We start from the raw sequence: 27214 nt of genomic DNA, 5'->3' as shown, positions 1-27214 counted from the left end.
TCCATTACGCGCAGAGATTCCCTGAATCTTTTATTATATTATGCACTGAAGCTGAACTGAAATGCCTGAAATCCTTCAATCCCTGTTTGAGGAATGTTATTTTTAAAGTGTTGGATTTTTGCTGATACAGTTTGTGCTTTAAATGGTGGGCCTTGACCCAACCTTCCTCATAAAAGACGTGTAAGTGTGATTGCATCACTTGTTTAAGATGTTTTTTGAACATTTCACACATTTTTTAGTCTTAAATTGCCCTATCCCAACCTTCTTGGAACACGTTGCAAGCATCAGTTTCAGAAAGAGTATATGAGATAAACATCTTGTCTTTGTATTAATTTTGTTTTCAGAAACAGGTCAATGTAGACTGATAAATCAATACTTTCTGTTTTTACTGCCTGTTGATGATTAAGGTTAACAATACCAGGGAAGCTGTTTAGCTCAACCACCACTGACTGCCTGTACTTGATACACAAGTGTCTGTGATGCAGGATGTGTATTTAAAAAAAATCCTGTACTGTCTGGTGAAAGTCCAAATTTACCAGCTGTTTTCTGTCAATAAGCAGTTATTTTTCCTATCATATTAATACCATTGTTACTGCTACTACCACTCCTACTACTACTAATAATAACAACAGTAATATTAATGATAACTATTATTTAGCTGTGCCTACTGCTATGAGTATGTAGACAGTCATGCAATAAAAACTTTGTACAGTGTAGTAAAAATAGGTTTCCTTTCATAGTAGATAAAAGATGCTTTTACTTAAATCATTGACATCACCTTGCATCACAGATGATATTCAATCTTTTGAATCTACTTAAACTGTGATCCCCTTGACATCTGAAAGGAAACCCAGTAGGTTGACAATAGTAAATATAATTATAGTAATAAGGGCAGAATATTTGGTTATATATATATGATTATATATGTTAAAGTTTTTGTTTTCTTCTGATTCTTCTGCAGTAATCCAAAACTGGATTCAGAAGGAGATGAAAGGTACATTTTCTAATATAACATGCATTGAGGAAGCATTCTTATTTTATATAAATGACTGCTGTCCTTTAATTTAATGCGAAACATCCTGGGTGAACAGATGTGCTTGGTCTTGCATGCCTGTGTTTGTGCTTGTGTGTATATTTCATGATGTGTGCACTGCAGCACCTTTCCCCACGATGGGTTGCAGTGGGCTGTTGTTAATCCTCACTCCATGATTGGCTGTGCTGAGCTCCGTAATAACAGGGCTAAGCCCATAACCCATCCCCACTCACCCAGTGTGTGCTCAGCTGCAGTCAGGCTCACTGCAGTCCACAACTTCATTCATATTCCTTAACCTATCATCCTGCTGTAATAACATAATTGGGTATTCTTGAAAAGCTAGTGAGCTTCTGCTAGTGAGGCTAAATTGTGTGATAAGCCATTTCCCTTTGCCCTCTCCAGTCTACGTTGATTCATTAATATAAAATGTAACTACATCAGGTTTGTTTATTAGGGACATGACTGCACTCATACCCATTTAAAGGGTGCTGTTTTTTTTTAAACACTGTTGTCATGAGAGTGCCCTAAAAAACACAAAGAGTCTTCAGCAGAATCCATTGACACTTAAGAGCTTTGTTCTTCACGATTTATTATGGCCTCCATGACCTGAGCCTGACACTGTAGTCATTCTTTCTCACAGTGTGTGTGTGTATTCACTGCCTTTCTCACATTTGCCCTGTGTGTATACCTCCTGTGTTATACGAGGCTTGAATGGCAGCCAAGGACAGACAGCTCTTGTTACTGTTGGCTGCCTTCTAGCTGCCAGAAAGCTTGAAGCTCCAGGTACACTCTGAATGGACATTTCTGGTCAAGTCAGTTTCTTTATTGTGAAATGCACAGAGAAGTGAGTTTGTACTGAGCAGTATGTATAGTATAAATGAAAATTTAAATAGTGCAAAATGCAGATAGCACTCATATAATGACAATAATAACAATTCCCCAGAAGTCTAATGTGCATGTTTGAGGGGACTGGTCATGAGTTTGCATTTTGATGGCAGTCAAAAAATCAATGAATGGCCACAATAGGCTGTGATTGTTGAACAGGTGGTGTAAACTGAGTAAAGGTAGTGGGACAAAGCCATTTAAGACTGCCCTGAGGGAAAAACTGTCTCACAAACGTACCTAAACAAAGCTCATAAACCCCAATTCCTTTTCCTCACCACGGTGATTTCAATGTAACTGCTGACTGCAAATATTTCACCAAGTATTGGAATCCAGCAATCTTCTCTCATCTTAGCCTGGCTGATGAGTCATTTGGTGAAACATTTCCATGTAATAGTGTGTGTGTGTGTGTGTGTGTGTGTGTGTGTGTGTGTGTGTGTGTGTGTGTGTGTGTGTGTGTGTGTGTGTGTGTGTGTGTGTGCACGCTTTTTTTCAGCCCAGATGCAGCTGGTGATGATGAAATCAGGTATTTGTACACACCTTCAGATAAACACACACAAACATGAGTGAGACTTAGTTGCTCTCGTGTTTTAATAGGACGTGATTTTATTTACATATTTTCTGACCATCAACAGAACAGCATTATGATGCTCTCCTAGCTGTGCAATTACTTTATAACCACCTCTTCTATAAGTTCTTAAATGCCGAATGCCACGTTTACACTACAACGGTGTGGAAAGTTGAGTCAAGTGTTCAGTTTTCTCAGCTTTTGCAATTGACCATGTTTTGGTGGAATAAAACAAATGTTGATTATTTTAAGAGCCATAGACACTGAAGGTATCATTGTTGACATTTGTGCTCACCCAGTATATGATACCACAAAATAAGAGTACAGAGCAGGAGCTTTATTCTTTCTTAAACAAATAATGGGCACTGCTAAAGCTCTCCTCAGATAACTATCCATTTTTCCCAGCCATCACCACCATGACAGTGTTTCCATAGCTACATTCCTCTATTGTTCACATGCTACTGTGAGGCACAGAACATGCTTTTCCATTGCCAACATGTAGACACAGCATAAGATTTGCCAGCTAATCCAGGCCTCAGTTCCTTAAGGTATTGCTATATCTTAAGAAGAAATGGAACCATATGGCTCTGATTCAGGGTAATCTGACCTTACATCATAAACAAACATTACTGTAATAAAACTGCCATTGCAATTATTTGCAGGCTGACAGTGACAAAATACACAATATTCTCTCTGTCTTCCAACAGGAAGAGAGGAGCTGTAGCTTATGCTTCCCAGAAACCTTGGCTTCTTAATGCATCTGTTGTAGAAAACATTACTTTTGAGATGCCTCTGATCAAACAAAGGTAAGACCTAACACTTTACATTCATCCTTTTATACAAGTGAATATGTTTACATTTGTCCTGTTCTCTGCCAGAAGCTTAGAACATCTCCCTCCATAGATTTCATTCGTGTCAGGTTCATTCGGTGATTACCAGCATTTTTCAGAAATGATCTGTTATTGTCATGATGGCATCATTAGCGTGTTTTACAGTGATCATGATGGTACTGTGTGTTTTTCTTTATGGACTCTTTATGCTGGCTGTCTCTCAACAAACGAACTGAAATGATGCACCATATGCTGCCTATTTTTTCACCTGTGACCGATGGCAGCAGGTTCTTTTTTATCAGTCCTCCAAATGGCTTCTCTGACAGATCCACTAACATTTATTGTAGTACTGGAGCTAGACTACATGCCTAATGGACTGTCTTTCAGAAGACATTAGGGAGCATCCGGCCAACTGTTGCTGTGGTGAGGGTAGAAATAAATGGCTAGTGTTTACACTGCCCTTCCCTCTCATTCTATGTTTCCTGCTTTTACCTCTCTCTCTGTCGCTCAGATATGTGGTCCTAGAACGATGCACAGAATCCTTTGTTAAGATTCAAACATTATGTGTAAAAAAAGCAAAACCAAACTATAGAAAACCATTCAGTTGTAATGAGTAGAGCACATTACAAATCTCAGTAATTTGCCTCTCATTGTTAAATCTAAATTCCTTTCTGATTATCTTGAATTTTGCTACTACAAGTCTTTTGCATATTTCTGACAGAGTATGTCACATGACATACCAGATTAGTAAGCTGCAATATTTAATGCTGAGACAAATATTTCGTACAAATCATTGTGTAGAATGAGAATGTGCTTGAAGAAATAACCTTTGTCCTTTTTCTTGAGAAAACATTCAGCATGATTGAACAGCATGGTATGTGTGTTCTGACTGTGCACAGGTATAAGACAGTGATTGAGGCGTGCTCTCTGCAGCCAGACATCGACATACTACCACAGGGTGACCAGACAGAGATTGGAGAAAGGGTAAGTCTGCAGTCGATCACACAAATCACACCATGTTATGTTATACAAAGCATTTCATTTAAAACTTTTCTCAAAGACATTTTTACAAATCCAACATATAGATGCACTTTGTAGTTTTACAGTTACACAACAGTGCTACTGGAGTTTTTAAACTTTTTAAACAGTGTCCACTCACTGTATACTCTACTAGACACACCTACCTAGTTGGTCCATTTAGCATAAATAAAGTCAGAGACAGTAGCTCATCTTCTATGTCTGATCCACTCATACTAGTGCAACACACACTAACACGCCACGTCAGTGTCAATGCAGTGCGACCATCCAAATAATTCCTGTTCTGTGATGGTCCTGTGAGGGTCCTGAACATTAAAGAACAGGCTGAAAGAGGGCTAACAAATTATGCAGAGAAACAGATGGACTATTTATGGTAAGTACAACTGATAAAAATGGACAAAGAGTGTAGGCTCCTGAAGCTTACTGATTGTTTGTATGTTGTGATAAATCATTCGAAGGTTTTTATAGGCTCCTCCTTTTGAAAGACAGATGTATATGCCCCAGCTGCCCATGAAACAGCCGAGCAGCCAACTGTCCATTTTTATTTCAACGTCTAAAACGGAGGACTGTGCATAAAAAGTGCTGTGATTCCTATTGATTTTACCCAGAATGGATGTGCATTGCCTTAAATGACATGAAGGACATTCTGCCCTTAACTTCCACAGTGTGCTGGAGTACAAAGCTAAAATAACAAATTGCGTCACTGTCCAGTTAATTGCAGACAACCCTGTGTTTACCTGACATTTATTGATGATGATGATACTCTCTCTCTCTCTCTCTCTCTCTCTCTCTCTCTCTCTCTCTCCCTCTCTCTCTCTATCTCTCTCTCTCTCCCTCTCTCTCTCTATCTCTCTCTCTCTCCCTCTCTCTCTCTCTCTCTCTCTCTCTCTCTCCCTCTCTCTCTCTCTCTCTCTCTCTCTCCCTCTCTTTCTCTCTCTCTCTCTCTCTCTCTCTCCCTCTCTCTCTCTCTCTCTCTCTCTCTCTCCCTCCCTCTCTCTCTCTCTCTCTCTCTCTCTATCTCTCTGTCTCTCTCTCTCTGTCTCTGTCTCTGTCTGTCTCTGTCTCCCTCCCTCCTCTGAAAAGAGCACACGTGTTGCTGTTATCTAACTCTGGCCCTCTTAGGAAGTACCTAGAGTAGGCACAAGCACAAGCCTCGCAGCTTATGTAAAGATTTGTGCACACCAAAACCAACACAGTAAACCTGCTGCACACTTACTTGTCTTGATTTGTGGAAAGTAATGTTATACAGACATTTCTGTTTATTTCTCACATGACCACTTTTTAACCAACATGAAAGACAGATAGATACAATATGCTTATGCCAAAGAAAAATCACAGAATCACAAAAATCACAAAAATTTGGATTTGTCTAGCATTATGAAACATCTGCATTCTTTCTCTGTCTGTTTCTCTCTTTCCCTCACTCCTCCAACTTCACCCTCTCACTCTCTCTCTTTCTCTATCTCTCCTTCCATCTCATGTTCTTTTCACTATCTCTCCTCTTCTTACTCCACAGGGAATCATCCTCTCAGGAGGCCAGAAACAGCGTATCAGTGTAGCTCGTGCTCTCTATCAGACAACCAATGTGGTTTTTCTGGTGAGTTTAAACACTCTCTAGCACACCTTCTGGAGAGTCAGAGTCAGTCCACTGAAATCTGCCACACTCTATTTTTCTGCTCGAGCATGTTATCTTTCAATACCTGAGTGCCTGAGGTCATGGATCTACCCTATTTATTATTGAATATAGTGCTTGCTATATTGTCAATTAATTATTGTCTCACACTGTTGTAGGAAGGCCTTTTGACTCCCTGTATTCTTTTACATTAGTTCGAAATTTATATTGAGAAGGACAAGTATTCATTGCCTGTGGAAATTTAATACAGCTCTGCACAGGTGGCACAGTACAGAGCAGACAATCAAAACACAAATATTTGTACATGAGAATTTAGATAAATAAAGCTCTTTTGGAACAGTCTACTCCAGTCAGGGAAGACAAAAATAAGTCATTGGCAAAAATTCAGCTCATCATGTTTGGAGTAAGGAGGGCTGTGCTTCTGATCCTAAAAACACCACACACATGTGCACAGTTTCTGTTTTCTGCAGAGTTTAACTTACTGGAAAAAAAGACTAAGATAAGATAAGATAAGAGAGATAAGATAATCCTTTATTAGTCCCACAGCGGGGAAATATGTCATAACTTTTGCGTAAGCTGTATTTTCTGATTTTTCTCCCAATATGTTAAATTCAGCAAATCAACAGCAATTGTGCATTAAAATGTGCTGAACTATGTTGTGTGTAGAGGATGTGTCAACCTTTGGTACACGACTGTAGAGGGGAGCATCATGATATGCGGCTGCTTCTCTGCAACTAGTACTTGGGCATCACACATCACCAAAAGAAATATAATTAGGGTGATGTACCTGGAAATTTCACAGGAGAATTTAACGAGCCAAAATTGAACCACAGTGCTGCAGGAAGCTAATCTCGTATCTTAAATGCCTCAATGCCTTAATCCCCCAAAACAACTTTGCAACAGTCTCATATCAGTTTCATGTTTTTAAACCTGTCTTTATTTATTCTTGTGAATATTTTTGTTTGTTTATGACCATCCAAAGACATTGGTCCATAATCATTAGAGTTGTGTAACAAAACACGTTTAATGATGTACGAATCACTCTGCATCAGTTTCATGGAACTTTTCTATGACATGCAAATGAGTGGAGATTTGAATGCATAGGATGAATCAGCTTCAGTGTGTGAAAACAGGCAGCAACCTACCAGTACCTGATGTACGTATCATTTACAGGAAGCACGCCCTAATCCATGCAGATTTTTGGGTAGGAAGCCAATAAAATTATAGCATTCAGTAGCTCGTGATTGCTGTGCTTTTAGGTAGAGCTTGTGGTCGAACAGAGAGTGCACTGCTTCTGACCAAACTATATAGTGTTATATTTACTATGACTGGAAAGAATATAATGTGAAATAAATAAAACTTCTTAGTTTGTTAGTGTGGAGGCAGTCGAATGATGTGATTATATAGTGTGATTATTTTCCTGAAATTAAATATTTAGATGCTGTATTGTTGCACAATTTGAGGTGGCTTCTGCACTAGCTGTGCTTTCTATTTGTTATTTTTTGGGCAGTGTTACTAGAACAAAACAAAAGCACTGTGTAATGTTTCTTAAATATTTTAAATACACTATATTTCCAAAAGTATTCGCTCGTCTACCTTTACATGCATGTGATCTTGAATTCATAGGGTTTAATATGATGTCGGCCCACCCTTTGCAGCTATAACAGTTTCAACTCTTCTGAGAAAGCTTTCCACAAGGTTTAGGAGTGTTAGAATTTTTGACCGTTCTTCTAGAAACACATTTGTGAGGTCAGATGCTGATGTTGGACGAGAAGGCCTGGCTCACAGTCTCCGCTCTAATTCACCCTAAAGATGTTCTACCGGGTTGAGGTCAGGACTCTGTGCAGGCCAGTCATGTTCTTTCACACCAAACTTGCTCATCCATGTCTTTATGGACCTGGCTTTATGCATGGGTGTGCAGTCGTGTTGGAACAGGAAGGGGTCATCCCCAAACTGTTCCCACAAAGTTGGGAGCATCCATCCATCCATCCATTTTCTAAGCCGCTTCTCCGTCAGGGTCGCGGGGGGGATGCTGGAGCCTATCCCAGCAGTCATCGGGGGGAAGGCAGGATACACCCTGGACAGGTCGCCAGTCCATCGCAGGGCAAGTTGGAAGCATGAAATTCCAAAATCTCTTGGTCTGCTGAAGCATTAAGAGTTCCTTTCACTGGAACTAAGGGGCCGAGCCCAACTCCTGAAAAACAACCATAATCCCCCACCACCAAACTTTACAATGCAGTCAGACAAGTACCGTTCTCCTGTCAGCCACCAAACCCAGACTCGTCCATCAGATTGCCAGATGGAGGTAAGCGTGATTCCTCACTCCAGAGAACACGTCTCCACTGCTCTAGAGTCCAGTGGCGGCACTTTACACCACTGCATTTGATGCTTTGCATTGCACTTGGTGATGTAAGGCTTGGATGCAGCTGCTCGGCCTTGGAAACCTGTTCCATGAAGCTCTCTACACTGTTCTTGAGCTAATCTGAAGGCCACATGAAGTTTGGAGGTCTGTAGCAATTGACTCTGCAGAAAGTTGGTCATTTTACATGGCCTACCACTTCGTGGCTGAGTTGCTCTTGTTCCAAATTACTTTGTTGTAATATCACTGACAGTTGACTGTGGAATATTTAGCAGCGAGGAAATTTCACAGCTGGACTTGTTGCACAGGTGGCGTCCTATTACGGTACCATGCTGGAATTCACTGAGCTCCTGAGAGTGACCCATTCTTTCACAAATGTTTGCATGCCTAGGTGCTTTGTTTTATAAATCTGTGGCCATGAAAGTGATTGGAACACCTGAATTCAATGATTTGGATGGTTGACTGAATTCTTTTGGAAATATAGTGTATAATTGTTGAAGCATTTGTTTACACCAATGTGCATGCAAAATAAGTACATCTCAATTTGTACTGGAACGCCTTGTGCATAGCTTATTAGTATTATTCTTATTTTCTGGTTGTTTTCTTATTATTGATATTACAAATAATAATGACAATAATTTTAATTAGTTATATGCAAATCAAGCATTTTTTTCAGGTTGTTGAACTATTACACTGTTTCGGAGATATGTGATATTCTTATGACAGCAGCAGTAAGTTTGAAATATAATCAACAGAGATAGAGAAAGATAATTAATGCATCCCCTCTTTTTAAAAGCTTTTACCCTTTTTGTGCCATATACTACTGTAGACTGTTCTGGAGCTTTCTGGTTGTTTTGCAGGATGACCCATTCTCGGCACTGGATATCCACCTGAGTGACCACCTAATGCAGGAGGGAATCCTGAAGCTTCTCAGAGAGGAGAAGAGAACTGTGGTGCTGGTCACACATAAACTGCAATACCTTCCACATGCAGACTGGGTATAACACACACAACAACACAGATGAATGCAGACAAACAGTAACTTTTTCCCAGGAGCTTCTTAAGATTCTAAAATTGTGTTTTCAATATGTTTCTATTATTTCTGCTAATTGTTTTTCTTCTTGACTTGGATCCTACTGTTCCTACAGTTCATTTAATACAGTGCCCCGAGTGACAGAGTGAAGCCAAGACACTCCAGCTCACTCTGGCAGTCACCGACATAATGAATGGGTTGCTCACATATTCATCTCCCTCCTTACCGTCCAGTGACAGATGTTCTGACTGTTCCAGGAGAGCATTATTTACCTCTCTGAGCTATTGCCTATTACTCAGCTCTTAATTTGACAACAGGCACCCGTTCTGTTCTTAAAGCCATCTTCATCAATTGCATGTCCTTATTTTCCTGAGAGATGTCATCCATCTGTTGTCATCTATGGAATATGTGAACTGTGTTACTGGGAGCAGAAGGATGTGCTAATGGTTTGGATGTCTGCTTGGGCTGTCTGTAGATCATTGCGATGAAGGATGGAACGATACAGACAGAGGGTACATTGAAAGACATCCAGAACTCTGAGCCAGAACTGTTTGAGCAGTGGAAAACCCTCATGAATCGGCAGGATCAGGAGTTTGAGAAGGTACAACCCACAGAGGGAGCAAGTGCACTATCCTAGACTAAATCAGTGTTTGATACAAGAGCTTATTATACAGTTAATACAATTCTAACTTTTATATATAAACAGCTAAAAAATTTACAACAATTTATTGGGGAAGTAAGTGTGTTTTTGCTTGTGAATTGGAATTAATACAAAAAAGTATTAATACGGTAAATATATTTAAAAAAAACGTAATATCTTGTGAGCCAGTTATTTTTTTCTACCTCAAGCACACATAATTAAACATGATAAATGTTTAAGTTAATTAAGTATTAAGTAGCCAATTAAATTATTGGATGGTAACTAAAGAGATGAGGCTGCCTCAAGTAGGGTCTTGAAAAAACTGGTTATGCTAACACACTAACAGATATAACATTTAAAATAAGTATATCATTGTTTATTCATTTTATTTACAGTCCTGAGCAAATTAATTCTTAATGTCCAGGTAAATATCTTTAGGTATTTAACTTCTGAAATGGTCAGACTTTTACACAGTTATGTGCATGTCTTCAACTAAAAACCAGCAATGCTGGTGGTATGTCTGCATCTTTATTTTTGACCCTTGAGTGCCTTTATTTGTGAATAAGCCTACCTATGGGCTTGGGTTTGTGTTGTAGGAGACTGTTGCAGAAAGTATGACCATGCTGGAGAGGAAGAACTTGAGGAGAGCCATGTATTCCAGAGAGGCACTGAAGACTGAGGAAGAGGAGGAGGGTAAGAGCAAGCATAGCATACTTGCTGCTCACACTGGTGAATATTTGTCTCTGTCTCTTCCATTTCAATGTGTTGGTCTGTAGTGTGATGTCAGGCTGCGTTTCAAGAGAGCTGGAGCTTAATGCAATGAAACATGCTTAGTTCATACGATCTGAGATGGCAATGTGCTTTGATGTCCTTATATCTGTTTGTGCAAAGGCATCCACTTTACCTAACAGCCTATTCTAGGTGGACCTTGACACCTGCCTCCTTATCCTCTGTTCTGAACCTGTACTCAGTGTTGTGTTTCTGTCCTTTGGCAACACATTGATCAGTGTGTCCCTCTTCTAGAACAGGGTTGGCAGCTCCTCTATGACTGCTGGATGGCTGGCAGTCTGCACTACTATATTACCTTCCAATAGCCACATTGTGCCAAAAGAAAAAAGTCACATTGTGCCCTGAAAAAAGTCAGATCAATCTTTCACAGCATTGTTGCAGCCTTCATTTTTCAGCCCAGCTCATTTTTATTCAGTATACATGAACACAGAGCCATTTTTCTCAAAACACTATCGTTTATGAAGTGGTCTTGAACTTGTTAATTCTGAGACCGAAAGGGGCCTATTTTTGTCTGGTTATCTACTTTCATTCTTTTAATAACACACTTTCTCCATGCTGTTCTTGTGTGTATTTTGATATGGAGAAAAAATGATCTTACAAAGCTGAAATTTTAAAATCTATTTTTTAGTTTAGTAAACAATTTAAATGTGACTTAAATGTGATGATCTTGTTGGTGTGGTAGTTCACAGCAGCTCCTGTGGCGTATTATATATATATATATATATATATATATATAGTAAAACATTTTATTTTATTATAAAGTAAGCACATCTACTGTCAAGTTTTAAACCAGCTGTGGAATTGTTTTCTTTACTTGGGAAAGAGAGAGAAAAAAAGCTAATATTGCTATCAGAATCTCTTTTTATCAGAATTAGTAATCATGTGGAAATTGATGGAGTTTGTTACACTCTGCAGCGTAATTGTTGTAGATGACTAGAATGAATTTATGATGCATTCAACTAAAGGTGCAATCACAGGTGCACATATATCAAGTATTTTACAACAGCTGCAAATGTGGCTCAGCCAGTCAGATTTCAGAGCCACAGAACTACAGTGCTGTGATAAAGTACAAAAAGTTTCTTTTTTATTCGTTATTTGCACATTTGGCATATTTGAATATTTCAGATCATCGGATTAGTTTTAATATTAAAGACAACCCAAGTAAACACTAAATGCTGTTGATTTTGAAATTGAAATTATGATTTTGTTTATTGAAGGGAAAATTCAGCCCTACCTGGCCCTTTGTGAAAAAGTAATTGCCCACTTGACTACTAAAGCAACCAGTTAAACAAATTCAATTGACTATTAGGTTCAATTTCATTAGCCACACCCAGGCATGATTTCTACCAGACATGTTGGATCTAAGTACTTAAATAGAATCTGTTTGGCAAGGTGAAGCAGGATAGAAGGTCCCAAAAAGCAGCACATGATACCATATTCTAAAGAGATTTAAATATAGATGCAAAACAAAGTCACTGAAATCTACCAAAAAGGGTAAACAAAAGGGTAACAAATCATTTGCTAAGGCTCTGGGACTCAATCGAACCACAGTGAGAGCCATTGTCCACAAAAGGAAACTTGGAACAGTGGGAAAACTTCCCAGGAATGGCCAAGTTATCACAAATGTTGTTGCTTCCATGGCACTCCAAGTTATTAGTTTAGGGGGCAATTACTTTTTCACATGGATGATATAAGTTTTGAAGAAATCTTTATCTTCAATAAATGGGAAGATCATTTAAAATCGGCATTCTGTGTACACTCATGTTGTCTTCATCTTATTTTAAAACTAGTTGGATGATCTAAAACATTAAAATGTGACAAATTTGCAAAAATAGAAGAAATTGGGTGAGGGGCAAATAATTCACACCACTGTATTCGTTTTATAGTAAAAATGACTGTCTTTGCTGGGGACCTGATGACTCCCCACCCCTCCTCCTCATTATTGTTGCATAATTTACACTCTGGTTTTTGTTTTTCACAGTAAAACAATGTAGTAAATAGTTGTGTAAATCTGCACTGTTCAGCCCTGCACTAGACAATAAAGTGGCCTCTTCAGTTCCTGTCAGGCCACTTTTAATTGACGCCAGTGTCCTCTTATGTGCTGTTGTTCTGTGAGATGTTATCAGGCTGTGTTCTCTGTCTCTGTCTGATGAATGTGCGTGCCCCTGTGTGGACTCTGTCACTACAGCAATGGGGACTGCACTCACTCCTGAAGCAGGTGTGGGTTAAAGTGCATGTTTTGTCCACTCTGCTTTTGCCTTGTAGTGCTTTGTGCTGTGCCTCTGTCCTTGGCTGCATGCCTCCATTCATACAGAAATGCTGCTGCTTTACCCTTAGACTGTCCTTTGAGGATACATCCAGCATGTGTATTAAATGCTACCTGCCTTTGTGGGGTCTCTTTCTCACCCTCTGCCTCTCTCTTTCTTGATCTCTTGCTCTCTCTTCCTCTCTCCTTCTCTCCTTCTTTCCCACTCCTCCCAGCATGTCTTAGTGCACACCCACCAATGCACTTAAAAAGACTGCATGAGGCTGTGTTATAATTTTAGAATAGAGAGTGGGTGGAAGAGCTTAGCACTCATAGTCTGGGTAAGCCCACCTACCACAGAAACACGAGTAAACATCAGATAGAAAGCGTTGAAATACTATAGACTTTTATTCACTATGTCTCTCACTCTTAAAGTGATAGTTTGGCAAAATGTCAAATTTAAACAATTGTCCTCTCACCCCAGTTATAGCCAGTGAAACATTCTTCTTTAGTTCTGTAGATCTATCAGGCCATTGTAATGAATAATAAATGTTTAGATTTGACCAATATTTCTGACTGATATTTGATGACGTGTTTATGGAACCCCTATATGAACGTAACTCGGGTGGTGGGGGGAGCAGTAGAAAGGAGACAACGGGAGATTGATCAGAAAAAAATAAATAAGGAAGAAGAAAGAGCCAAGCCAACTGTTAGCTAGTTGCCACTGGTAAAAACCAACAATGTCTTCATTTGGTTTAGCACATTTAACAGTCCCTGGGCTAACATAACCTTAGCTAAATGCAGTCAGAAGAATTGACTGTATTAGTGAAGTGCATGTTAGTCATTTTCAGTAAACGATGTCTTACGTCAGTCAAATTCTTTCGTCTTTCCTGACCTCTAAATTTTCACTCTTGCCTATATCTTCTGTTGTTCCTGGCCTTCTTCTGACTTAGAATCATTCTTTCTTTTTCTTTGGGTCTGTTTCTGTCTCTCTTATATGCCCCCCCCCACCCCTCTCTCTCTTTCTCTCTCTCGCTCCCTCTCTTTCTGTCTCTTGCTCCTCATTCTTCATTCTACATGAGTAGCCTGACAGCTCTAAACACACATACATCTCTCCCAGAGGCCCTTTTTAGCTCCCTCTGTCAAGCTCTGTCCATTCTCTGACCGTACATAGTACATTCACCAGGAGGCTAGGTTTAGGTTTTATGCTGCTTGTGGCAGAGCAGGAGGTGTCAGAGGCTGGATAATAGGACCTTCCGAATTATTGGCCCCTGCAACCCTTGGCAAATAGGAGAAAATATAAGCATTTGTTTTTCTTTCACAGATTTTTCTACACTAAAAGATTAGATTTTGCTCAAATTTTCATTGCAAGACCATAAACAAGATGATAAACAACAAAAACAAATTTTCTCTTGCCTTTATGTTTATGAGGGGTGCCTATAATTCTGTCTACGTGTTTAGACTAGTGCAAGTGGTGCCATATGAAAGGTGAAGTAAAGTGAAAAGAATGCTGTGTTATTTCATAACACGCAATCAAATTGAAGTAAAAAGTGACAGAATCTAACAGTTACCTTAGGGAAAACTGCTCATTTTCAGTGCTAATACAGACGACTGCTTGTAGGTATTGTTTGTAATAAAGCTTGCTTGCCACTGCTTAATATTATGTCAACCAAAGTAGCTGATGGTGTTATGCATTATTTGCAGAATTTTTTTTTCTGTGTGGTTCCATCCATAATCTTAGCAGTAGCAGTAGCTATTAGACAGCCAATCACATCACGGAAACAAAGCAGGCATGAGGCAAACTCCAATCAGAGCATCCCTCACTTTGCATCACTGTGTGTATCTGTAGAAGAGTCAGTGGAGAGTGATGATGAGGACAACCTGTCGCAGGTGATGAGGCATAGAGCCACCATTCCATGGGGATCATGTGGGAAATACCTGGCTTTAGCCGGCCTTCTACTGCTGCCACTGCTGGTGCTCTCCCAGCTGCTCAAACACTCGCTCATGGTGGCTATTGACGTGTGGCTCGCACATTGGACCTCTGATGTCATCCATGCCAAGATCCGCGCTGACCGACACAACTGCACACTGGTTCAGGTAAGCACTGTGAACAAATGAGTTTGTCTTTTGCCACTATGATATTCTGTCTGCTTCTCTAGTTATTAGAACAAAGTAATTTTAGGGGTAACATTTTTTGCCCATTTGCTCGCCTGTGTTCTCTGTCTCTGTCTGATGAATGTGGGTGCCCCTGTGTGGACTACAGCAATGGGGACTGCACTCACTCCTGAAGCAGGTGTGGGTTAAAGTGCATGTTTTGTCCACTCTGCTTTTGCCTTGTAATGCTTTGTGCTGTGCCTCTGCCCTTGGCTGCAACATTGTCAACTGATGGTAGTATTGATTGACGTAACAACTTCAGTCACACAATCATCCTTAAATAGTATAGCATTAAGTGAAACTTGTATATGATAAATACTCAAAAGAAAAAGTGTAAATGCTGCATCTACAATTCTGATGAGATGCTATGGTTTGAGAGAACTTGGTCACTGACTGCTTTTATGTGTGCTGAATGATTCATGATTCTTCTCGCACTGAAGATGTGTACATGCTACACTTGTACTGATCAAGTATTTACGAAAATATAATACTCCACCACACATTGACACATTGGAGTGTCATAATGTCTGCACTTAGCATTTTTATTATTACAGTGCCTGTTATTACAGCTTTTACATCTCTGTCACACCAGCTTCATAATTTAAGTTCTCACTCCTAATTTTAAAGGGCACATCTTGTGCACATTTTAAAATAGATCATTCTCAAATGTCAAAAGTCTTTTGTTTTCCACTGTGCCAAGTTTTTAACATGTTTTATAGCTAAAAAACACCTGGTGGAGCATCTCACTAATTAGGTTAACTGGTCAGTAACATGATTCAGTATAAAAGGAGCATCCCAGAGAGGCTGAGTCTTTCAGAAAAAAGAGGGAGAGAGCTTCGCCACTCTGTGAAAGACTGCACAGATAAATAGTACAATAATTCAAGAATAACATTTCTCAATTTCATAATCTATCTGACTTAATATCGTTAAAAGATTCCAGAGAGAGAGTCCAGAGAAATTTCTGTATGCAAGGGACAAGGCCAAAAACCAGTGTTGTCTAGCCATAATTTTCAGGCCCTCACTGGGGACTGCATTAGAAACAGACACAATTCTGTAGAGGAAACCACTTCATGGGCTTACGAACACTTCTGAAAACCACTGACTGTGAACACAGTTCATTGCTGTGTCCACAAGTGCAAGTGAAAACTCTACAATGCAAAGAAGAAGCAGTATATAAACAGAATCCAGTGTCCTGTGATCCGACAAATCAGCATTCAAAATTCTTTTTGCAAATCATCAAAATGCTCTGGACTAAAGAGGAGAGGGACCATTTGTCTTGTTATCAGTGCACAGTTCAAAAGGCAGAATCCATGTAGGTAAAGGGGTGCACTAGTGCACATGGGGTGGGTGATTTTCATATGTATGAAGGCACCATTAATGCTGAATGACATATACAGGTTTTGTAGTAATATATGATGCCATTCATATGATGTCTTTTTCAGGGAAGGCCTTGCTTATTTCAGCAAGACAATCTCAGACCACATTCTGCACGTTTGTTTTATTTATTTATTTTACACGATTTTCTCCCCAATTTAGTCGTCTCCAATTCAACCCACCGTTCTGTACGTATTATAACTGCATGGCTGAATAGTAAAAGAGTCCAAGTGCTAAGCTGACTGTACTGTCTGCAGTCAAAACCTGTCACCCACTACAAACATTGGGCACATTATGAAACAAAAAAATAAAACAAAGGACAATTTTAATTATTTACCATCATTGCATTCTGTTTTTTGTTTAGATTTTGCACATTGTCCCAACCTTTTTGGAAATAAGGTTGTAATTCCTCTGTTGTGGGGGGGTGCATGTGACTGGCTGGACCCATCCATTGGATGGAATAAGTCTGGCATTTTAAAGAGTTAAACAACAGCTGGAAGGTGTTTGAAGCAAAAATTACATTTGATGATTTTTTTAAAAATAAGTGCATTCTGTAATTGTCGCATTTGTAAGTATGTATAAATACATTCATAACATATTATAATGCATTCATAAGGCATCATAAACATCACTATAAATAATTATAAAAATGTATTACACTATATAACCATACTTATTATGCATTATGAATTATTAACATAATACATTACTGTATTCTGTTCTGTTCTGTTAGTACTGTTAATAAATCACTGTAAGAGCTCATAAGTCATGTTTGTCCACTGTAAGTAAAGTGAAGCGTACTGTACTAAAGCCTCCTCCAGCGTTAAGAGTGAGGCTTCAAGTTGAAGTATTTTCTGAAGAATTTACTGAAACACTAAAACATACACAATAAAGCACATTACATTATAAATTGTAGCAGTAATTTTAGGCTGGACAGCCTGTTTGGAGCATCTGAATATTCAGGACTGAAGCCCTGAAGATGCAGGCCTAACAGCATCAACACTGAGAAATAAAATCCTGGAAATCTCAGGGTGTAAATAAACTTTGTATTCATGTTTACTTTGTTCTCCAAGCTGGGATTGACTTCTTTGGCACTGAGAGTATAACATGTTATTAACACTACTTATAATGCGTTATATAAACAATTCATAATGTATAATAAACATGGGTACAAAGTGTTATTCAGTGTAATTCATTTTTATAAATATTATAACCATGTTTGTAATGCTGTATGAATACATTATAACATGTTATAAATGTGTTTATAGATGCTTACAAAAGTGACATTCATAGAAAGTGTTACCATCAACAGTTTAAAGTGGAAAAACTACCAAAGTGCATTAACTAAAAATTTGTGTATCATTACTTCTCACCTCTGCCCTATGCACACACACACACACACACACACACACAATCACCTATAAAGTGACATGCACTCAGACTTTATTAATAGACATGCCAGTATATCAGCTGTGCTGTGAGAGGAATAGCAGACTGATCACGCCTGCACCAGTGTATACTACAGCAGGACACGTAGGAACTCAAATGCCATGAAGTCTTTAAAATACAGTCCTGAAACAAAATAAACACATCACCCACCGGAGTGTTTTCAGCTCCTTGAAGATTTTTAGCACTGCTGTTCCTTGTGTGTTCAGCCACCTACAAAAACCCCAGTATTCTGCCTTATGCATCACTGTTCAGAGTAACTAGATAGAGAACCATATGAGCTGGGCTAACCTGTAGTGACCTGTTCCTGCAATTCAGAGAACCATTTATTTTTATGCTATTTAGTACCCTAATTAATATTTAATCCACTGCCATTCCATTTATGCACTAAAAGGATCGTAAATAACATTATGCTTGCTGAGTGGAACTTGCTGCTATGGTAAGAGAGATAGAAGTCTCTTTTAATTTGTCTGATGTTTTACTGCTGGTGATTTCCCATGGATATGCATTAGAGTTACTAGGAGAACAGACAGAGAGTCCTTTGGGTTATTACTCTATTGATTTGCTCTGCTTTTAGTTTATTTGGGTATGGATAATTAACTCTAAGTTTTAAAAACATTAGTTTAATGCTTTAATGCTTTCGCTGGTGCTTTGCTTTCATCATAACTTTTTCCCTCCATTTATTGCAAGTTCTAATGCTATTCTGTTTTATTTTGACCAGTAACACAGTATTTGAGTATCTGTCTTTGTCTTGCAGAATTGTGGTTTCAGTCACTCTTCATACCTGCTGGTCTTTAGTGTGCTCTGCTGTCTTGGCATCGTGCTTTGTTTAGTCACCTCCATGGCTGTGGAGTGGACAGGGCTGCGTGTAGCTAAAGAGTTACACCACAGTCTGCTCAACAACATCATCCTCGCCCCCATGAGGTAAGCACACCTGAGGCCTAATCAGTGCTTTATTAAACATTTATTACCTTTATATTAAATAGACCTGTTTGTGGTGTGTATGTGTGAAAGCACTTTCCTGGGTAATTGACCTTAAATAGCATTTTGCATAGCCAGTCCCAAGTGAACTGTTTGCCTGTTGACTGATGTGTCCCATCTGCCTGGGCTGAAGACAGCAAACAGTATTTGTGCTTTTAGCACCATGGCAACATCATGGCTGATCATGGTTAATGAGGGACACATTACACACTGTGTGGTCAAGTGACTAATATTCTCTGAGTAGCTCACCCCTCATATTGACCAGTGTGATTAGACAATATCACGCTATAAATAACAGATGTGTAATGAGTCAAAATATGGGTGTATAATGTAGTACATGCTCCAAATAAACTGGGGATGAGAAAGCTCTGTCTGGATTTTTCTCTTGAGTCTTCTGAGTGATGGTTTCCTATTTGTTTACCAGATTCTTTGAGACAACCCCTTTGGGAAGCATTCTGAACCGATTCTCTGCTGATACGAACACCATAGACCAGGTATGCTACTCAATCACCAATACTGAGAGACACTTGCTCACCATACAGATCCACATATTACTTTTTAGTATATTACATAGTCATACCACAAAGAGGTGATAATTTTGGTTTTAGTGAATGTTACATGTACTTTTCTTCCAGCGCTGGTGTTTGTGCTCTGTAGTGGAAATAAAATGATAATTTTGCCATTTGTAACCAAATGAGTTTTTCACAATAATGGTACAGTAATGGTGTCAGTGACCCCATACCATTAGTTTGATGACTGAGGCTGTCATTATTGTGTGACTAATGTTCTAAATCTGTAGAAGGAGGAGGGAGTTCAGTCTTTAAAAACTTAAAATATCTTAGTTTCACTACTGCAAAAGCTCCAGACTAAGTTATTCATATTTTCAGATGCTGCCGTTACAAACATAGCTTAGTCGTTACTTTATCATCATCATCCTTTAACCAAAATGGGGAATGACAAAGGAGATGCTGTCATTCCCCATGGAAATGTGATTCCATTTTAAATGTGAGACCAGGATTCGCCACGGCATTAAGGGTTTTAGAGAACCTTCTGATACACTAATAGGTCTCAATGCACCAACATTCTGCTGATCAAGCTAAACAATGTAATGACACTGTGATTAATGGGTGTCCTCTCCCTTTGTGCCTTTTCTTTCTTTTCCTTCTCACCTCTTCCCTCCCTCTTCTCTCTGTGTCCAGCACATCCCTACTACTCTAGAGTGTTTGATACGCTCCACACTGCTGTGTGTGTCTGCGCTGGGTGTGATTTCATATGTCACACCTGTCTTCCTCATCGCTCTCGCTCCCCTCGCCATCGCATGCTACTTCATCCAGAAATACTTCAGAGTGGCATCCAGGTATGCTATCTGCAGAAGCACTGCTTTTCACCAGAGACAGTCAGTGTATTTATAGATATGGTTAGAAATAGAAGCAAGCCAGCTAGAAAACAGAACTTGTTAAGTCTGTTTAACCTCTTACACTTGCTTATTAATCTTAAGACGTATTATGCAGAAGCTACTGTAAATTGATCTATAGCTATTATTAACATGGAAGTTGAATTTGTGTAGTGCCTTTCTTAAAAGACACTTTACAAAAGTACAAAAATACATAATCAATAAATTAAAAAAAAACAAAAAAAAAACAATTCACAACAAACATGCAGGCGCACACACACACATACATAGTTCCTCACTCTGCAAGGGAACAACTCCCCCGACCATGGTATGGTCACTTAGCTTGCCTAAAAAGAACCTTTTGTAAGGTCCCGGGGGGGGGTAGGTCCATCTTAGCCCAGGAGGCCTCATGTCTACAGTGTAGCATTGCGGAGGCAGCTGTCTTGGGAAGCCTCTATGCCCAGAGAGTCCTTAGCCCAGGTGGGAGGTCGATCTTAGCCCAGGCAGCCTTATACCTGTTGAGTAGCATTGCTAGCATTGCTCATGCTGCTGGCCCAGACAGCCACATAACTGAGATGTAGCATCACACCAGCGGCCAGTGTAGGCAGCCTTGTAGCTGCAGTGTATCATCAGTCAAGTGGCCAGCCCAAGAAGCTTTTGAGCCTCATCACTCTCAGCTACTGTCTTGGTCAATATGAGGTGGCACACTGCCCAGTTTATAGACTGCCGTGTTAACATAATCTTAACACATTACATACATGTAAGAACTTAGCTTATGTTTAATCCTTACTAGGTTATGTAGGCTGTATTTGTTGTATGTACTGTTTCAATTTCAGCAATGTGTCTCGAACAAACTGATTGTAAATATATACTTGAAAAATATATTGCGCCCTTAACTGTATTATCCTGAGATGTCAGACTTCTGTAAGTTTTTGCAACGTGAATTTTTTTAATTGACACAACCAAACAGAACTCCATGTGAATAAGTGCACAAAACAAGGTGGTGATATTGAGTTAAAAATGAAGTTGTTGCAATTAGAACCCTAATGAGCCAGTCAGCACCCAGCGCTGCATCTAAACTCACTGCAGTCAGGTGATTCCAGCAGTGTTGGTCACAAACACAGTGCACACTGGAAATAAGCAGCTTTTGTTAGATATATAATCCACTTCAGCTTTGGATGAATTGAATGGTCATTTCCATGCAGAAAATCTGAGGCTTATTTGACTTTAGAGGCTATCGTCCTTTAATCCCACAAAATCTAGAATCTTCAGTGGACTGGGATCGATTAAATTCAGTTCCTCCTTCTGTTTTCTCTACTGCCAGATTCTATCTCTTCTTTTTCCATAGACCTTAGTCATGAGCTGTGTCTAGTGTGAAGATGGAAGTATTTTGCTTCTTCTTTCCCATCTACTTTTATCTCTACTTGCCTGTTCTTATAAAGGCCTGTGTGTAAGTGTAATCAATCCTGCAACGATGGCACAGGCCTCTAGATAACCAGCTTTTAATGTGTTGTTTTAGCCTGTATTTTATCTCCTCAGTCAACCATGCCATTATCTCCAAGGTTGCCATTTTCACACAGTTAGAGCAGCTGTTTAAATATAAGATGAGTGTGTTTGACAGAGAAAATCCCTTTTAATTACCATGTCCTCCTGTTTCTGTGCCACCTGCGCCTTTTGAATTCATGCTCATGACTTTTGTGACATATAGACCTCAGCAATTATTTCACTTTATTGACCCTAATTAAAGTGAAATTAAAGCTTCATCATAGTGGATGAGAAATTGTTTTAAGATAAGTTCTTTGTGTATACTTGTTCAGAGATCTACAGCAGCTAGAGGACAGCACACAGCTCCCTTTACTCTCTCACTTCTCAGAGACAGTGGAGGGGCTCACCACCATCAGAGCTTTCAGGTGAGAGGCCATTCTAGTGACTTCAGTAACAATATTTTTCAGCTTAATAAAATCCATATTTTTATTGATAAACAGTGTCTAAACACTGATATAAAGAATAGTGTCTGTTAATCTGCTGCTGTACTGAGTGTTTGTGTATGATGTAGGTATGAGGCCAGGTTTCGCCAGAGGCTTCTGGAGTTCACAGATGCTAATAACGTCGCATCTCTTTTCCTCACTGCTGCCAACCGCTGGCTGGAGGTTCGCATGGTAAGTTGACCTTCTTACAAATTATCAGCTTAGCAATACCTTCAGCTCTTAAAGTGGATTCAAACATGTATCATCATTAAAAGCATCCAGAAAGCCATAGTTTATAGCTTTACCTGTGATTTTAAAATATATATAAAATACATTGCGTGAACACAGTTTTGTATTTCACTTTGTTTATCTTTGGCTATCTTTTGGTATTTGTGATGTAGTATATTTTATTCATTTGGAAATGATATACAGTGCCCTCCATAATGTTTGAGACAAAAAAAATAGTTTTTTATTTTTAATTTTATTCATTTTTTTATTATTTGCTTCTATACTCTGCCATGTCAGTCACCTGAACTGAATCCCATTGCACAAGTTTTTTGTGTGCTGAAGATAGAACATAAGAAAACTAGAAATAAGCAGGAGGTGAAGATGGTTGCAATACAAGCCTGGCAGAGCATCACCAGAGAGGATACTAAGCACCCTGTATGTCTGTGAGTCCCAGCTGAAGGCTGCAAGGCATCAAGCAGTTTTCATGCTAATCATATGCAAGAATGTACATAACATGACTAATTTATAGTTATGCTGTGCTCTAAACATTATGGTGCCTTGAAATGAGGGGTATGTAAAAAGTGCTTTAACTTCTACATGATCAAATTTAATGTATGTATGCATAAATTGAGAAAAAATACTTATTAAATATTCATTAAAGTCTGAGAATGTTCACTTTAATCATGTGAATTGTTTCAATACAAGGAGGACAAAGACACACAAATAAAACACGATTGTTCCATCTGTTCCAATCGTTGCCTCAGTTCTTGCTGCTGTGTTTTAGGCTGTTGTTAGCCTAAGGAATTCAAATGATCAAATAACTGCTTACCTGCTGCTCCCTCTATGGGATTTCATAGAATTACAGGATGTGAGCTTTTAAAATGATGCTGTGACTGTGTATTACAGAAGGAGCAGCCATGCGTTCAAGATTGTAAATGCAATGCTCCAGTTAGGGCTGCAGCGTGTTTGACTCTGCCTTGACAGGTTTAAAAGAGATAATATGAGGAAAAGAGCCTACATGCTGCCAAGACAGATCAATACAGATCTTTACTATTTTAGTGTGTAATTCTTATTCTTTCCCTTTTTCCAGGAATACATCGGAGCCTGTATTGTCCTCATAGCAGCTGTGGCCTCTATCACCAATTCGCTTTACAGTCATCTATCTGCTGGGCTGGTGGGGCTGGGACTGACTTATGCTCTCATGGTATACACACAAAACTATAGGGTTGCAGTGAGGATATACAAATTTGTAATCAAAGTAATGTTAGGAATTGGTGTCTCTGTATATTTGCATATTTGCACTTGTATTTGAGTGATATGGTGATGATTTTATATAGAGAGATATTTTATATAGGGAGGTTGGAATCAATGTTCAGTAATATTAATATAAAAACAGTTTGATTCAGACACAGAAACGTATAAAATTATTCTAATATGATGCTATTACAGCTTTGTGTGTTTCAAATCATTTTATAATTTATAATTAAATTAACATCCAGCATATTTCTAAAGTAGTGTTGAAACCTCAAGGCAGATAACTTGAAAACAATACTGTGATTAGATAATTCCATTATATTATTTATTCTTTACTTCCAAAATACTTAAATATTGAATGAATAAAGTAAAAAAAAGCTTGTGTCTTTTTTATTAGATTAAAATGTACATTGTACAAATTATTACTGTAAATAAAATCTGAAAAATTATGCACATGGCATGTGATTCCCATCTTTTGGACAGTAACGTGTATGTGAATGTCTGTTGATCCTAGCATGTTGACAAATAAAGAAAATTCTGATTTTATTAAATTATTATGATATGCCATTTGCTCTTTTGTGTAATTTCCTCTGCTGCCCTTGTGTCTTATAGTTCGTACATATATGTTTATACAGGTGTCAAACTATCTGAACTGGATGGTACGTAACCTGGCTGACATGGAGGTGCAGTTAGGAGCAGTGAAGAGGATTAAAACCCTGCTGAAGACAGAACCAGAGAACTATGAGGGGCTGTTGTGTGAGTAAAAGGCATTTTACACACTGTAAGGCTGGTTTTGACCCAGATCCTACACAGACCACTTGTTATTACACTGTGCTTCTTCACAATTGTCCCACAGGCATGCTTTTTACTGCCATTTCTGTAGCTTTCACTCTACTGTGACTTTTACTGCATTGTACTGTCTTGCCCTATCTCTATAAATCCATCAGAATTTCTTCTGTATTCTTTTTTCCATTACACATACCGTTCTCTCTATGTCTTTGTAGCATTTTAACATCTTTTTCTGTCTCTGCCCTCCTTGCTCTTCTCCCTTTCTCTGTCTCTCAGCTGCGTCCCAGGTCCCCGAGGGCTGGCCCCAGCAGGGAGAGATTCAGATCCAAAACCTGAGCGTTAGGTATGACAGCACTCTGAAGCCTGTCCTAAAGCATGTCAGTGCCCACATCAAACCTGGAGAAAAGGTACAGCCACACTTCTCTACAACTGAATCAGATCTCAGTATAAACATTGTGACAAACACTCAAAACGTTTGGGTGATTTAGCAAAAATATAATATAATAGTACCTTACATTTTCTTGTTATTTTCTTGATACATGATATGAAGTTTATGTAGATTATTGCCAGCACATGATATGAATTATGCTATGAAACACCAGTAGTGGCATATTTTTAAAATACTATCAAAAACTATGAATATAATCATTTTTATTCAATGTTTCACATTCTGCAGTGCACTAAATTCAGTTTGGATAGCATTCTCTAATCTCTACTGATGATACCCGCGATATGATCAGAAAATGTGGCGTAATTTACATGTCCAAACATTACCACATGAAAAAATGTTTTTTCTGCCAGAAGTAAACTCAAATATAAAATTGATGTAATTTTTTTTTTATTGACGTGGAAACAATATAAATATCTGAAATCAAATAAATTCAGCACATTATTTTTTTCAGCATACAAGCACCTATGTGTCCTCACAACATCCTAACTTACATGCTATGACTGGAAATAAGGTTGAGATTAAATGGACACAGTATGAATGTGTAATACAGAATTCTCCTGTTGCCTGTGTTTTTATTGCAGGTCGGCATCTGTGGTAGAACAGGAAGTGGAAAGTCTTCCTTCTCTTTAGCCTTCTTCCGTATGGTGGATACTTTTGAAGGTGCAATTTCAAAACAAAATTTTCATGACTTCAGAATTTTTATTATTCTCCATCCTAAATTATGTGCACTTGTGCTTTACTTTATTTACTACAGGGCGGATAATCATAGATGATATTGACATAGCAAAGCTGCCTCTTCAGACGCTTCGGAGTCGCTTCTCTATCATCCTCCAAGATCCAATTCTCTTCAGTGGAACAATCCGGTTAGACACATTTCTAATGTACTGCACTGAATTAAGCTAAATGAACAGATTATATTTCCACAGAATTAAAGCAATATTTCTCTCAAAATGCTAACGTTGCTTATGTTGAATAAAAGCAGAAAGCTTCCAAATAGAATGCAAATAACAACGCATTAACTGATGGCTGCTATAGCCATGTTAGCACTACCAAGGTCACGTAAGACACACAAACAGTTATTCTTCTACAAAGTAATGTGTTCTTGCCCTTTGAGTGACTTGTATGCTTTAAAGACTGTTCTACCACTGTGACCAGCATTTGAGTCCCAGTTTAGCCATATGTAGTCCCTTGTCAGGGGTCCCCAAGATGCCATTGGTTGCACTCTCGTTGGACCGGAAAGACAGCGGGGTACTTCTCTCCCCATCACTAAGCAACGCACCAGCAAACTGGGACATCTGCTAGATGCTACATAGCTTCCTCAGGCAGCCTGAGCTCCTGAAATATGCTGCTTTCTTGTTCAAAACCACAAGGGGTGTGAACTTTCTTTCATCCTGATTGGTAGTGCTGATTGTGTTGTGTGATAGAGGAGAGAGTCAGCGCAGTGGAAAAGAATTATGAGAAACTGGGAGTAAAACAGAAAAAATAAACCTGTTTTTTACTTGATGAATGATATACTTATTAAAATGCTCTAAACATCACTTTTGTGTTCAGTTTTAATCTAGACCCAGAGATGAAAGCTACAGACAGTATGCTTTGGGAAGCTCTGGAAATCGCCCAGCTCAAACCAGTAGTGAAAACCTTGCCTGGGGGCCTTGGTAAGGGAGGTGTACACTAATTAACACAGACAAGTTGTTTGTTTAAGATAAGCTTGTCATTTTGAAAGGTTAGATTCCTTCCTTTCTTTTCATGTTTTATAGTTTGACTCAGTCAGTGCCTGTCAATATTTTAAATTAAAGAGTCAAGAAGCAAAGCCTTCATTATATATATTTCAGAAAGGCTCCAAATTTAGAGAGAGATAGAGCCAGACAGCCAAAAGGATTATTAAGAATTCATGGCTCATCTTTCAGTAATCAGAGATGTGTCTGCTGCACTTTAAAGAGGCTACTTATGAAATCCACTGCCCGCTCAACTGGAATAACCAAATCATTACTGTTTCACTGTACAGCCATGTCACTGAAACTGGGGGCAGCTACAGTCAATAGTAAGATGATTCAGGATGATGCATGTTAACATACAGGACCATGTGTGTGGTTTAAGGATTCCTACTGCTCTGCCATGTTTTTTTTC

General features: G+C 38.8%; 1 protein-coding gene across 5 annotated transcripts in view; it reads left to right on the top strand.

The window, feature by feature from the left end:
- Positions 1-27214, top strand: part of abcc8 (ATP-binding cassette, sub-family C (CFTR/MRP), member 8) — a 63569-nt gene that overhangs the window by 35390 nt on the left and 965 nt on the right. For 2 of the 5 annotated variants that reach the window (XM_037542444.1, XM_037542447.1), the window contains exons 18-39: positions 962-994; positions 2412-2441; positions 3191-3289; positions 4213-4297; positions 5868-5948; positions 9204-9341; positions 9852-9977; positions 10613-10709; positions 12994-13023; positions 14900-15147; positions 15314-15343; positions 18782-18948; positions 19430-19499; positions 20205-20362; positions 22216-22308; positions 22455-22557; positions 23684-23797; positions 24483-24603; positions 24913-25043; positions 25669-25747; positions 25842-25950; positions 26639-26742. In XM_037542444.1, the coding sequence (XP_037398341.1) occupies positions 962-994; positions 2412-2441; positions 3191-3289; positions 4213-4297; positions 5868-5948; positions 9204-9341; positions 9852-9977; positions 10613-10709; positions 12994-13023; positions 14900-15147; positions 15314-15343; positions 18782-18948; positions 19430-19499; positions 20205-20362; positions 22216-22308; positions 22455-22557; positions 23684-23797; positions 24483-24603; positions 24913-25043; positions 25669-25747; positions 25842-25950; positions 26639-26742 (2246 nt within the window). The remainder of the gene's footprint in view (positions 1-961; positions 995-2411; positions 2442-3190; positions 3290-4212; positions 4298-5867; positions 5949-9203; positions 9342-9851; positions 9978-10612; positions 10710-12993; positions 13024-14899; positions 15148-15313; positions 15344-18781; positions 18949-19429; positions 19500-20204; positions 20363-22215; positions 22309-22454; positions 22558-23683; positions 23798-24482; positions 24604-24912; positions 25044-25668; positions 25748-25841; positions 25951-26638; positions 26743-27214) is intronic. The other 3 variants (XM_037542446.1, XM_037542445.1, XM_037542448.1) reach the window with 3 other exon arrangements.

Source organism: Pygocentrus nattereri, chromosome 11, assembly GCF_015220715.1.
Source record: "Pygocentrus nattereri isolate fPygNat1 chromosome 11, fPygNat1.pri, whole genome shotgun sequence".
Lineage (NCBI taxonomy): Eukaryota > Metazoa > Chordata > Actinopteri > Characiformes > Serrasalmidae > Pygocentrus > Pygocentrus nattereri.
This window is presented reverse-complemented; position numbering and strand designations above follow the sequence as displayed.